Source organism: Hyperoodon ampullatus (genome assembly GCF_949752795.1).
Source record: "Hyperoodon ampullatus genome assembly, chromosome: 1".
Taxonomy (NCBI): domain Eukaryota; kingdom Metazoa; phylum Chordata; class Mammalia; order Artiodactyla; family Ziphiidae; genus Hyperoodon; species Hyperoodon ampullatus.
This window is the reverse complement of record NC_136914.1, coordinates 222340399-222354904: the sequence shown is the minus strand read 5'-3', so window position 1 is coordinate 222354904 and position 14506 is coordinate 222340399. Positions and strand designations below refer to the sequence as shown.

The 14506-nt window shown below is 56.9% G+C and overlaps 1 protein-coding gene across 1 annotated transcript in view; it reads left to right on the top strand.

Annotated features, from left to right (window-relative positions):
- The window catches only part of FAM53B (family with sequence similarity 53 member B), a gene marked incomplete at its 3' end in the record, with an annotated part of 73590 nt that overhangs the window by 2170 nt on the left and 56914 nt on the right, over positions 1–14506 (top strand). Inside the window, exon 2 of the mRNA XM_079708111.1 lies at positions 6996–7050. Coding sequence (XP_079564237.1) covers positions 6996–7050 — 55 coding nt within the window. The remainder of the gene's footprint in view (positions 1–6995; positions 7051–14506) is intronic.

Here is a 14506-nt window from a genome sequence, read left to right as displayed (position 1 = left end):
AGGAGCGCGGCCTCCCAGCCCCAGCCGGGGAAGGAAAACCCATCTTCTCAGAAAAAAAAAAAGGAGAGAAAGCCAAGGGAAGCAAATGGCCATTGAAGGGGGCTCGGTGGCTTCACAGGTCGGGGTCTGGCCTTTCTTCCCGCACCCCTCCCCTTCTTGGAAAGTCATCGCCTTCTGTGTTCCTTCTCTTCTTCCCTCCCCTGGACTCCCGGATGGGCAGGCCAGCTGTGGGCAGCAGCCACCTTTGGAGAGCGGCCTTCTCCTGGGTCAGCTGGTGGGTGCATCACAGGTTGTCAGCACGTTACAGGTCTGGCCTGGTTCTGCTCTCACGGTGCAGGTGGAAGCACAGTGAAGGCAAGCGGGAGGATGGGAGCGTAGTCTGTGTGGGGCCTGCAGAGTTGCCGTCACCCCTGCCTCTCCTGGAGCCTCTCCCAACCTGCTGAGGGGTGGGGACTCGTCCATCTCTACCTGCTATGCAGGCAGGAAACACAGAGCCCAGGGGACGGAGGGCCCAGGTCACACAGCTGGCAGGCAGGGTGCCAGGACGCAGGCTTCAAGTCCAGGCCCTGTTCACCCACCAAGGCCCTCATGCCCGCCCCTGCCCGGCTCCTGAGGCTGTGGTCCTGGAATCCGCTAGGCCTTGGGGAGAGGCACGGCTGTAAACAACCAAAGAAAGACCCTAAATAAGACCAGCCTAGTGATGACATCCACAGAATGTAAGATAAACTGATTAGAATTTGCTCTGAGCAGCCAGCAAGGTTGAGAGGAAGATGGGGGTTTTGCTTCAGCTTCCTAAACGGGTAACATCATCCTCATGTAAATACCATCAAGATAATAACAGGAAAGATGGAAAAGCTTTTCTCTTTTGTTTTCTAATCAGACTAAGAAGATAACAGAAGTTGGGGGTTCAGATTAAAAAAGAAATCATGAATCACCACAGGCCGCTTTGGAGTTAGGGAAGTGAGAGGCCCCGCAGTGAGGACAGAGCCCCAAACTGCAGGTGAAGGTCCCCTGGGGGCCTGGAAACACTGGGAGAGGTGAGGCTTGGCCCCCCTGGGCCCTGGCCGCCCCTCCCCGCCTGCTGGAGGTCCCCCGTGATGGTTCTCTCCTCCTTTCCCTAAAAGCTAAATGCTGGTGACGCCGTGACCGCCCCAACTCCCGAGAGGGGTGGGTGGGCAGACGGAAAGGGGACTGACAAGCACCCGGTATCGCCTTCCCCGGGGGGGACGCGGCGGGGGTGGGGGAGTGCAGTGACTCGGTTCCCTTTCCCCCACTCCGCGCCGCCGCCTTCCTTTCCCCTGTGAGCAGCTCTTCCTCTGAGTGTGCTAACATTAGCTGCTGCCGCTGGAAGGCCGCCCGGACATCTGACCTCGGGGCTGCGTTCCCCCAGCTCCGTCCCGCCCGCCCACGCCCCGGCCAAGGGCCTGTTCTCCCTCCTCCCGGGCCGGGCCCAGCCTCCTCTCCCCTGCGAGCCTCCCAGCCTCTCTCAAGTCTGGAGACCAGCGGGAGCTGGGGTGCCCCGCTCTCGGGAGGGCGGGGGGTGGAGGCCGGAGCAAGGCTCCAGGCCGCCTCACTTTGCTCAGCCTCAAGGTATTTCCGGCCACAGCAGACACCCGTTTTGGGATCAGGTCCTTCCTTCCATGCTTGTCAGATTAGGACGCCGAGGCTAAGTGACTTGCCCGGCAGCAGAGTTCAGTGACTACGTCCGGCCTGGCACCCAGCTGCCTGGGCACCCAGGGTCTTCATCCTCCCGCTCCCCCGGAGTCGGCATTGGGCCCGACGGCCCCAGCCAGGGTCCCTGGCCGGAATCCAGAAGCGCACAGAGCCCGAGGCAGTTCCCTGCCTCTCCCCCCACCCCCGCATCCCCGGCGAGCAGGGGCACCAGGGCCCGCCCTGCCGAGGCTGACCCTGCAGCCTGGGGAGCCGGGCTGCCTGCCCTGTCTCCATCGGCACCTTCGAGGGCCTCCACCTAAGGGCGCCTCTCCCTCCTCAGCTTCTCTTCCTTCTCGGGCCTGGCTCTGCCTCCTGCGTCCTACTGCCAAGGTCTCACCCTGTTCCCTTCCAGAGGCTGGGGTGCCCCACTTGTTCCCCTCAAGTGCGTGAGCGTGGGGCTTGTTCTGCGTGGCCCTGTGGTTCCCTGTAGCGCTGCATCGGGAGAAGGAAAAGTGACGTGATTGCTATAGTCAGTAGTCTACAGAAGAAAGTTACGAAGAAGCATGATTACGGCCAGAGATGAGCTCGGCTGTTTTCTGTCTGAGCTAGTTCCTCATTAAATAATGACCTGAATTGTGTCTTTATTTAAGTCAAGGTTTCTTGCGTTACTTAGTCAGACAGATGGCCCCTGGAGCCTCCATTTGATTTCCAGCTTTTGCCTTTCCTATGGAAGATCTGATTCCAAAACGTGCTCTGGTGATCCAAGGAGTCTCCCAGACACCAGGCTCTGCCCTGGGGGAGGCTCAGGAACAGAGGCTTTGGAGTAGGAGAAATACCCCGGGGAGCCGTGCTTATTGCTCTGCTGCACTGCAGACCCCAGCCAGGGCTTGGGCGTGCACTTGTGTGCGAATGCTGAGTGTCTTGTGAAACCTCAGATGGTGAGAGTTTCCCCTGAGGCCTGTTGGCCTCACCACATCGTCCACGTAGTGATTGGCTCATCCTTCCCACTGAGAGTGCGGAGGGCTCAAAGGGTCAGGGAGGCTGCCGGCTGCAGAATGGCATGAACCAGTGGGAATAGAGCAGCCCTGGACAACTTGGTACCCAGTGGGAACCTCGCTGTTGGGCCCAGGGAAACTGGCCAGCAGTCAGAGTGTGCCTGGGGCCTAACACCCTGGGAAGCTGTTGACTACGTGATGTTCTGGCCTGCTCACAGCCAGCCCAGCTCATGGACGGGACTCAGAAAGCAAGATGGGGGCCTGATCCCATCTTTTTTTTTTTTTTTTTTTTTTTCTTTATCCCAACAGGAGGCAGAAAGCCCCAGGGGGAAGTAGTTAGCTCATGACTATTTCAGGCCTTATGTTTGACCTTAAAATTGCTGCTGTCCTATCCGTCAGCATTTCTCCATAATTATTTTGATGGAATTTGTCTACACACACAGACCAGTGTGAATTGAGCGTCATGAAGAGAATGAAGGAAAAGAAAGAGGAAAAAGCTGCATTTCAGGCGGGGTGGGAGGGTGGGGGGAACTACACTGCACTTTACATAGTCTGGCAGGTTTTCTTATGTCTTTTTAGTTAAGCAGGTTTAACTTATAAATTATATTTCCTCCTGGCACTAGAAGCCTCTGCCCAAACATCACTTTGAGCAGTTGCATGATACTCCTTCAAGTAGCTGAGCCACGGCCTACTTCACCATTAGCCTCGTGAAGTCCGGCATGGAATTGGCCAGGGTTCCTCAGTTGTAAGCAGCTGAGACTGTCTGCCACTGATTTGCACCAGAAGAGAATTCCCTGGAGCGATTGAGAGAAATATGGGAGAGGAGTTGGTGAATGAAGCCCCGGAAAGGGCAGGGACAGGGTAGCCGGAAGGATGGTGGAGGCGGGGGCTTGGGGCAGGCTCGGGGCCTCCCCGCGGGATGAGCCAGCCCGCACCCCCCGGTCCAGGAGTCGGAGCCCCAGAGCAGGAGCGTCTGGTGGGCCACACCCACCCCGTGCCAGGGAGATAGAGGCACAGTCCCACCAAGACACTGTCCGGTGAGGGAGAGGAGGAGTCCCAGTGCAAACCTGGGGTGCTGCTGGCAGAAGACGGGGGTGCACCACCAGGCCGTGCGCTTTCACACGCTCAACGAGGGGAGCGGTCGTGGGGCTTATCCAAGCCGGGGGACACGGAGGAGGTGTTCCTTCGAGTTGTAAGATCTCCGTGCGAGGATGGCCCGTCCGCGTGCGCCCCTGGGTGCAGAGTCAGAGGCCGCGTGGCGAGCCCGGGCGGCCCGGGGCTCGACCCCAACGTTGTCTGGTGCTCTCCCGCCTTCTCCGCTGAGTTTCGACTTGGCACGAGCCCAGAGATTTTGGGAGGCAGCAGATCCTGTCCAGTGAAAATCCTTTTCTGTCGGCCCTGCGTTCGCCAGGCGTGTGGCGGCCAGAGCAAGACAAGCTTGGGCTGACAGGTGGGCATAGCGGTCGGTCAACAGAGAGTCACGTGGCGCCTGCTCTGTGCCGGGAATATCGGGGACAGGACAGCAGCCTCGAGAAGCTTGATTTTGGGGGGGAGTGGAGCATGAGCAGAGAAACAGACGAACTGATGCACACGGGGAAAGCGTTAAACAAGGCCACGTGGAGAAAAGCGCGGGTGGGGAGGGCAGCTTTCGGCCGGGATGGTCGGGGAAGGCCGCCAAGGAGGCCACGTGACAGGAACCAGCCGCAGAGCGAAAACCCTGAGGCGGCAGCGAGCTGGGCCGGTCCCGAGCTGCCTGAGTGAGGCCGAGATGGACGGAGGTTTGGCTCTGGTGGGCTGCGGGGAGGGGGGCGCAGCCGGTTTCATCCCGGTTGCTGTGGGGAATGGTTGGAGGGTTGTGAGCAGAGCAGCCACGTGGCCTGGTCCCCCTGGGTCTGTGTGGAGGATGGAGGATGGAGGACGGGCCGGGGCGCAGGGTGGGGACCAGGTCGTGGGTTCGTTTGGTCCCTCGGTGGAGGCTCGAGCCGGGCGGCGTGGGGTGTGAGAAGCAGTCGTTCCGAGCGTGTGTTCTCCAGCCTGGCGAGCGCGTCTGCGGCAAACACAGGTCCTCGCTAAGTGAATGAATGAGTGCGTGAGTGAGGGCGGGGGAGCCCTGTGTGCTGGCCCGGTGGCTCCCGTCATCTCTGGCGCCCACTCACCGGCCCCCATTCCTGGGAGGGCTCCCAGCTGCCCCTCTGTCTGGAGCACGGCGGCTTGGTGGGGAGGAGGGCCGGTGAGCGGTGCCCCCCGACCGTCAGCAGTCAGTCTGCTGCCCTCGTGTCTGTAAACCCAGGCCTTCCTCGGTGGCCCCAGGGCAGCGACACGCGGCCCCTGTGTCTCGCGCCCTCCTGCTCGCCCTGGCCCGGTCCTGGTTTGGGCGTCTGTGGGCCCCCATCCTGGGGGGCTCCCCTCGCCACCAGGCGTGGCGGTGGGGTGGGGCGGGGCAGGGTCTGTGCTTCTTGGGGGGTGTCTGCTTTGTGCTGGGGCTCCTGCAGCGTCGGGGCCGCCTCCCTCGAACAGCGGGGCCTGTGGCACCAGCCAGGCCCAGCTTCTCTCTCTCCAAACCTTCTCTGGGCTGTGGGGCCTGTCTGGCTTCCGCAGGTGACGCTGCCCCGGAGGCAGGGCTCTGAGTGTCTGTCACCTGCTCTCCCTTCAATGACTTTGGTGTGAGCTGGGAGGGAGGCAGAGGCAGCCGTCTCTAACTTTTTCCGGATATTTCCCCGGGGGGACTCCAGGAGGGGGACCTATCCTGAACACACAAGGGTTATTTTAAACCCAAGATGGGGGTCTGGAGGAGGGCGGCCCTGCCCGCCTTCCCCCCGCCCCCGGCCCGTTAAGTTTCTTCTGGTCCTTTAGAAGCAGCTCTGTTTGCCCCCCGGAAGCCAGCCCTGACCTCCAGCACCCACGGCCTGGCCCATCTCCCTCCAGTCCCACTCTCTGTAGCTCAGGGGTCTGTGTGACTGTGGCGTCTGTGACGTGTGAGCTTCCTTAGGGCTGAGGCGGGCGTCCTTCACCTCCGTGTTCCAGACTGGTCAGGACGGACCCTTGATAACCTGATGGATGAGCGCATTGCTGACCGAGGGCAAAGGTCCCTGACTCGGGCAGCTGAGGACAGGGGTGGGGCAGCTGCTGCCAGACACTGGCTACCCTCCTACCTGGGTGGGCCGGGTGTTCCTGGACGGCACCCCGTCCTCCTTCCAGGCCTGAAAGAGCCAGGGCCTGGCTCTCTGCCCACTTCTTGGACTGGTAGCCTTGCGCGTCCCTGTCACTTGGGGCTCCTCTCAGAAGCTAGAGCCCTCTGTGACCTCTGACCCCTCTGGAGCTGAGAGCTTCTTTCACCATCGCACGCTCAACCCCAGCACAGCCTGCACATAACGAATTACCGGTACATATTTGCTGAATGAGTGGAGGCAGGCAGGAAGGCAGGAATGAGTGAGACCCTTCTTCCTGGGGCCCCGATGGGCATAGATGGTGTCCTCCTCATCAGAGGTCAGAACAGGCCTCTTGACCTGGGCCTCGGCCAGCACGAGGAACCCCTGGAATGTTCCACGCTCGGGTTACTGTGTAGCCGTGGAGCAAGTACCTGGGCTTGGGGTTCTTCTGGGCCTCACTGGCTTTTCACCCAGTGATCATAGTGGTGGGCTGAGGCTAGGTGCGGGGTTAGAGGGCAGATACACAGTGTTTACAGTAGACAGGGACACCACTGTGGAAATGCGGTGCCGAGGAGCTCCAAAGCCGTAGCTGTGTGTTGAGACCAAACGTAACCTTTGAGTTTCTGTTTCAGTTCGTCAGGATGCCTCGGGGGGCCTCCTGGCTGCACAGCAGCCTGCAGGGCCAGGGCCACACTCCTGAGCTTTACCCGTTGCTCCTTCACAGAGACGGAAGAGGTGTTCTCCTTGTGTCTCGAAGGGAGGGCTCTGGAGGTGGCCTCTGACCTTCGCTCAAGGTTCTTCCCGCCACCACGGGCAGGAAGAGGTCCCCTGTCCTCCTAGCCTGGGTTGTGGGGAGGCCTGCCTCCAGCTCAGCTGGGCGAACTGTTCACGTCACAGCCCCTTCTGCACCCTCCTCCGTATCACTCACGTGGAAAAATCCCCTAGTGTCAGAAGTCACGGGGCTCTCTTGTGTGTTTTTAAAGCCCATTAACTTGATGGACTCCATAACTCACCGAAGGCTCCGGACAAAGAGCCCAGACCTCATTATGGGCAGATGTCTCTTTTAATACTTTTTTTCTCCTTTCCCTAATCTGAGGCTACCCCTTTAATTGTGACTTGAGCAAGGGATCAGTGCAGGGTCATGTGCAAACGTGCTTCTTATGACTTGAAGAGTGATAGCTTTTCTGGTTGTTTTCAGCACACGCCAAAGAAGATGAGTCAAGGACCGACACTTTTCTCTTGTGGAATTATGGGTGAGTAACCAAGGTGGCTGTGGACGGTCAGTCCTTCTCTAGCCCTTCCACCAGGGCCTGAGTCCTCCAGGTGAGACGCTAAGAGCACTTGCGGGACACAGGCCCAGGGAGCAGCCGTGGGGACTCTCTTCCGTGTGTTTGAACTGTTCCGGTCTCAGCGGTGCTGGAGTGGTGCAGGGGCTGCTGCGGCTGACTGAGGGGCCGGGCGCTGGTGTGTGGCTAACGAATCTAATCTCCAGCAGTGAATACTGAAAGTTTCTGTCTGATTGTTAAAGGAATCATGTTCATTTTATTTTAATTCAGAAAACGCACCATAGTGTAACGTATAAAATAAAAATCACAGCCCCAATACACAGTTATAACTACTGTTAATATTTTGGTGTAGTTTATGTCCATTGCATTTTTTATATAGCCAAGTCCATGACGAACATGCGGTTGTACAAAATTATTTACAAAATTATTTTTCCGCTTTTTTCGCTTAGTAATAATTACCATCGTTTCCCCGCAGCGCTAAAATTGCCCATTCCATGCATTTTAATGAGGCTCTGGTATTGCATTGTGTGGATGATTCAAAGTGTATTTAACGATGTAACTGTTTCTTGGTAGTTGGGTAGAAGGACCGTTCTGTTTTCCGTTTAACAGTGACTCAGGGTCTGAATCTTGCTCTGCCTTCTGGATTATTCCTTAGGATCGTTCCCAGGTATGGAGTGGAGTGGCTGGAGAGCGGGAACATTTTCGTTTTTAAGGCCGTTGCGTCATATTTCTGACATGCTTTCCAGAAAGGTTGCCTGGGTACCCTGTTCCCACGGGAGTGTTACTTACCCTTTGTATAAGGGGGCCAAAAAGAGGACTGTATTGACTGTATTGATTTCTCTCTGCTCCGGTTGATCGGGCAGTTTCTCCTTGCGCGCCGTCCCCTGGACTCTTGCCCCCTGCGGAGACAGCTCGCCAGATGAGTTTCTGTGAACCAGGCTTCCACGATGGGTCCTCTCCTTCCGGTTTCAAGTTTGTCTCCGCAGGACTATGTAAAGTCTCTGTTGCCTTTTGTCTCGGCGCTTTGCCTCAGGGCACGGCGTTTTCTTCTTTAGACTCAGTTCCCTTAGGTAGGCGATGGGGGTGGTGCTGGGGGTGTCCCAGTGAGCACGGTGCGGTGCCACGCGCCTCACATGCAGGACCTCCTGGACTCTGCAGCTGCTTCGGGGGGCGGGCAGGGGCGCCCACTCACATCTGGGGAAACTGAGACCTCATGAGGTGGGTAGAGTTGGACCCGGAGCGGGTGAGGATTGTTTTCTTCTCACTCACAAGCCACAGCTCTGTGGGAGAGCCCCGGGCGGCCCTCCTGGTGCTGCCACCCAGAGGAAGTGGAAACAGGGAGCTCACCTGGCCTTGGTTTACCCGTGTGGCACACTTCTGAGGCCTGTCCCCGCATGGGGCTTGACTGAACACCTCGGTGGTGGTTAACAGCTTTCGACAAACCCTCAGCGACCCGTCCACGTGGCCCAGAAGGCTGCCTCATTGCCTGCTTCCTGGTCAGACTCACAGTTGAGCTGTGGTTGGGCTGCCTTCCTCTGTCACGTCCAGGAAGGAGAGTGGGGCTCCTGGGCACACGAACCCCTGAGCCCAGCCAGGAGGTCAGCTCTGAATTGGGCCAGGCTAGTGACCTGGACTGTGGAGATGTTGGTCTTTATTTCAAGGCCGTGTCGTGTGTCGGGCTTCCTTGGCCTTTGCTCCAAGTGCATCAGAATAAGTTGGAGCTCCTGTGGGTTCGTGATGGTGGTGTTGGCACTCACACAGCCACTCTGAGCTATTTACCTTTTCTAAGCCTCAGCTTCCTCATCTGTAAAATGGCTGTTAAGACGGCACTTGCCTTGTGGGCGCGCCTCGAGCACTCTGAGACGTTTGTAAGGAGGTTGGCACAGCGTGAGCTCCATACACAATAGGGCTGAGGCCTAAAGTGAGAATCCTGCTCCTGCAGGGGGCCTCCATGCCCAAAGGGACCACCTTGGCCTCCTTGGGGAGGGGGTGTGAGTGAGACTCGCCCTTGCCGGGGGAAGATGCTCAGGCCCAGGGGCCAAGGCAGAGGCGTGTGGGGAGAGGCCTTTTCCCAGATTCCCAGCAGAGTCGGTCTGAGCCCGCAGAGCCCAGAGGCCTGCTTTTCGCCGGGTGGGGGGCGGGCCCTCTCTCTGGCCAGGGTGTCCAGGACGGCCTGTGCCGCTGCTCCTCCAGGCTCTTGTTTGCCGGGCGGCTCTTGAGGAGGGGCTCTGCAGTGCTCGCCTCGCCCTCGGGCTCTCCCCTTCCGTGGGGTCTGTCCCCCTCCTGCTCTGCTGGCTGGCAGTAGGGCCCTGCCAGGCAGTGGAGGGGCAGTGGGACAGCCACTCTGTGAGGTCTGCGCAGTTACCCCACCCTCTCCTCGGTCTCCCTCTCTCCCACATGCTCATCTTTCTGTTCTCAGCCCCTTCTTGGTTCGGGAGACCCTGACCCACCTGACAGCACGCGCTACCAGGGCTTTTAGAAAAGTTCACCACAGTTCGTTTCAGTGGCTTGTTCTGGTAGGTATTTATTGAATACCTACTCTGTGTCAGGTGCTTGGGGCGGGGATAGAGCGAATCAGCCCCTGCCCTCACGGGGGTTTCTCTCTGGCGGAGGAGGAAGGCCAGGGAGCAGTGGATTCCCGTGGATTAGGCCGACTTCCACGATCCGCGCCTGAAGCGGGCCCTCGGCACTGTAGGCGCGTAGCGCATCTTCCTGAGCCTCACTTTCCTCGTCCTGCACGTGGCAGGTGTTTGTGGGATTTAAAGAGACAGTGGCACCCAGGAGGTGCCGGCTCAGCCCCTCCCACCTCCATCCCTTTCCTGCACTTGCTGAGGCGGGGATGTCAGCAGTCCAAGGCCTTCCAGGCTGTGTGCTCGTGGAGACTCCGGTGGCTGCTCCAGCCCAGTGAACCCGGGACTCAAGGTGTGGCCTCGCCCTGTGACCTGAGTGGCAGTGAGACTTCATCCTAGCTGTGCCTGCTTTTCCGTAGCAGGGAAGAGGACACCCAGTGGGTCCAGCCAGACTTTTCCAGAGGGTTTTGGGCCCTTCCTGGGATGGACAGTGCTCAGCAAAGAGAACACATCATAGCACTGGGACTTCCCTGGTGGCGCAGTGGTTAAGAATCCGCCGGCCAGTGCAGGGGACACGGGTTCGTGCCCTGGTCTGGGAAGATGCCACATGCCATGGAGCAACTAGGCCCGTGCCCCACGACTACTGAGCCTGTGCTCTAGAGCCTGCGAGCCACAACTACTGAGTCCACGCGCCACAACTGCCGAAGCCTGTGCACTCAAGGGCCCACGTGCAGCAACTACTGAGCCCATGAGCCACAACTACTGAGTCCGTGCGCCTAGAACCCATGCTCTGCAACAAGAGAAGCCACTGCAATGAGAAGCCCGCGTACCGCAAAGAAGAGTAGCCCCTGCTCGCTGTAACTAGAGAAAGCCCGCGAACAGCAATGAAGACCCAATGCAGCCTCCAAAAAAAATAAAAAATAAAAATTAGTATTATAATCACCAAAGCCCCCTGCCTGTCTCCTGAAGAAAGAGGACTCACATTCTGGCCCTGATCAGTGGAATTCTCCCTTGAGAGCTGGGGACAGCTTGGCCCTGTGACTCGGGACATTTCCCTCCTAAGCCCCCACGCAAGGGTCCTAGCTGGACACCAGGATGAGTTAGAGTTTCCTCAATGTTCTTAAGACACACCAGGCAAGTGTATTCGGGTAGGGAGTGCCTGTTTGCTTCCTCTTAAAAAGCCACCCTTGCAAGTAGCTCAGCCTCCTCTGCACCCACGGAGATGAAATGCTTTACTAATATAACCGGCGCTCGCAGCAATACTTTGTTTTGAAGTACTTCATGCTCAGTTACTGTGAGCTGGGTTACAGGCCCCTCCCCACCTTTGTCTCCCCCTCCCCCCGCCGCCCCGTGCCCCAAGTCTGGGGACTTGATACAAAGAAGTGGCTTTGTTCCTTTCCAGAGTGGGGCTGTGGGGGGACAAAGGCAGCGTGAAGTGTGGATGAGAGAAGCAGGGCAGAGTGGAGCCAGGCCACCGGCAGGCCGGGGCTGGGCGCCCATCATCAGGCTGCCCGCCTAGCCTGGTTACCACAGGGCCCCTTCTAGCAGAGACAGTGCTGTGCCTCTTGGTTTCTTTTCTCACCTCCCAGACCGTCCTCAGCACACCTGTGCTGAACTGGAATTTCCTCTGCAACCAGCTTCTCTGGGGAAGAGCCATGTCTGCCCGGTTATTGCGTTCTTGACACAGGAAACCTGGGTCAGGTGGCAGTTTCATGGGTGTGGCCCGCCCACTGGTTAGCTGGCCTGAGAGGCGAGCCAGCCCCCATTCCTGGCCATGATTTCTAGTGGGCGTGGACAGGGGCCTGGCTGCTCCCTAGAGGACCTTTCTGTGCTGGGGAAGGCGGGGGCTGCCCGGGCAGCCTCAGCGCGCAGCTCCCTCCCTCCCTCCGGCTCCTCTAGCATTTGCCATGGGAGATGCTTCTTCACGCTAACCCAGGGTCACACGGGTACTAGTTGAATCTCTTTTGGTGAAACAGGGCAAAGTGGGCGGTGGTGAGAGGGGCCTCCACTCACCACGCTCGCCTTGGCTAATTGCACCCCTTGAATGAGTTCCGTGTTGCAGGGACACTGGACACTACACACTCCTCCTCCTCGCTCAGGCCAGGAGCAGACCGGAAATCAAATAACGTGAGAAAGTGCACGCGACACCAATCATCTGAAAGGCCACTGGGAAAAGTTGTGTAAATACAAGTCAGTGGACAAAAAACAAAACAATTCAGATGCTAAAAAAAAAAAAAGAAAATTGGGCGGAAACCCATAATTACCTTAGGAGTTATGGTAATAAATTATTTATCAATGTAAATTACTTCACAGGCAAAGAACGTAGAGGAAACTTGAGCAGAAGGATCATACATGATGTATAAAAAGGAATTGTAAAAATATTATGGCAGCCCCGCTTGTGCCACTCTGGTTCAGGTTTGTCAGCATTTTAATTATAAGCCCTTATTTTCTTTGTTTAATTACTTGGCTGTTAAAGTCTGCTCTGTGCATAAAAGGGTTTCTCCCTGGGGCACCCTCTGTACTAATTTCTACAGGGTAAGTCATTCGGCTGTGTTGAGCCGTGCAGGTTGAAAAGATATCACTTTGAGATTTGGTAGCTTTTGGTCTTTTCACTCCATCACTGTTTGTCACTGAAAGTGGGATGTGATTGCCCCGTGCAGGAAAAAGGCAGCACTCAGAGGCTGAGCATTTCAGGTTTCCGAGAACAAACACACACATGACTGAAACAAAATGAACAACAGTGATAACAAAGCCAGAGTTTCTGGTCTCTGTGGCTTTTTCCGTCTCTCAGAGATGGCCATGCTGCATATCATCACTGGACCAGGGTCTCCTTTAAGAAACTGATTATTAACCAAAATAGGCTAGTATATCCATATACAAAAGTGCATATGCATGACTTTTTTTTGGCTGCGTTAGGTCTTCATTGCTGCGCGCGGGCTTCAGTAGTTGGGGCTCGCGGGCTCTAGAGCGCAGGCTCAGTAGTTGTGGCGCACAGGCTTAGTTGCTCCGCGGCATGTGGGACCTTCCCGGACCAGGGCTTGAACCCGTGTCCCCTGCATTGGCAGGTGGATTCTTAACCACTGCGCCACCAGGGAAGCCCCTATGCATGATTTTTAAAAACTTACTTTTAATGACTATTTTTATTTATTGTGGTCATAGGTGTGACCTTTCCGTCTCTAAAATAGTGTAAGGTTTGTCCATACAGAGTGCTTTCAGTTTTTCCTTGCACCATTTATTGGTTTCAGACAGTGTTTCTGGAATAATGTACAGAATGGAAGTAGGTGCAAAGTGTAGTTGGCACATGATGGCTGTTTACAGTGAAAAGGGAGCCTCCCAGGCTGCCTTCTTACCCGTGCTGGTCTGACATGGGCAGGAGAGGGGCCCCCGAGTTGCTAGAGGACAGGGGCTGGCAGCTGCCGGACTGGCCTTGGGCAACCCCAGTGTGGTGCATCGTCAGGTTGCCTTCCACATGCAGAAATCGTCATTAGGAGGCAGCCTGGCCCAACTGCAAGAGCACGGCCTTGGGACCGCAGGCCGCTGTTTGCTAGCTGTGTGTCCATAGGTGAGACGTGATGCTGTCTTGAAGTTCAGTTTCCTCACCAGTCACACGGGGAGTGCTGTGACACCTCACAAGATGAGTATTGTGCTTGGGATATGTGCTCACGCTTTTTCCCAACTTCAGCAAGGATCCCAATGGGGTGTTAGTTAATTAACAGTTAATGTGAATTTATTGACAGTTTCCTGAAAAGCTCTGCCAGCTGTCAGTTTTCTGGTCTGTATAATGGCACCCAGCTTTGCTGCACACATCGGTTTAGAGATGAATCGCAGGCAGCTGCCCATTTCCCATGCTCTGTGCATACCCACAGCCGGGGTAGGAATCTGACGGAGATGGATGAAACCAGCCTTTCTGTCTCTTCAGAGTTTTTGTTGCCACTAGCTTTTCCCAGCATATTGCTGGAGGTTGGGATGGAGCAGGGGGTCCATTCAGAGCTGAAAGGGGCCGTCACAGGGCCCTAGTCCGCACTTCCTCCTACAGATTGGGAGGCTGAGGCCCATGCTCCCAGTGGCCAGTCTGGAGGGTTTTATTTACACCTCTGTACTGTCTGGGGATCCCACTGGGCCTCTTTTTATGAGAGCAAAGACTTCTCAGAAGCAGTGGCAGCTGCCATGCACCACCCCAACCTGGCTGGTGACGTCAGGGCCCCAGTAACCACTCTGAACCCACCAGCCTCTCGGGCATCTCCCAGCGCCCCTTGAGCCAGCCTTCCACTTGGTGGGACCAGTGGAGCGTTAGTTATCTCCAGCCATCCTTGTCCCTTGTCTCAGGCCTTGGCTGAGGAGCTTGGCATCTTGTGTTGTTGTCCCTGAGCCCAAAATGCCGCTGACATTTTATGATTTATTGCAGATGAGGGGGCACAACCAGAGGCTGATGCTTGGGTGGGCGGAGCCCAGCTGTGTCTTTCTGACACAGCTCTGAATTGAGTCTCCCGTTCTGGTGATCCAGGGAAAGAGGCGCACCCGTGGGCCAGGGCCTCTAAAAGTTCATTTACAAGTAGATGCCGCCGTTGACGGATAGCTCATGTCGTTGCCCCTTACGTCTTTCCACCTGTGTTCTTTTCGTAAGACCGGTTTAATAAAGCTGGTTTCAGAGAGACACCTCAATTCTCTGGAGTTTCCCCTTGAAAGGGTTGGTGAGCTTCTACCCCCAAATCAAGCATAGAGTCCTTGCAGCCCTGAGACCAAGTTAGCACAGCCCAACCCACAGGGCAGGGCAGGGCAGGGCAGGGCAGGGCAGGGCAGGGCAGGGCCGGAGACTGATGTCAGCACAATAGACAGGTGTGAAATCCAGGAAT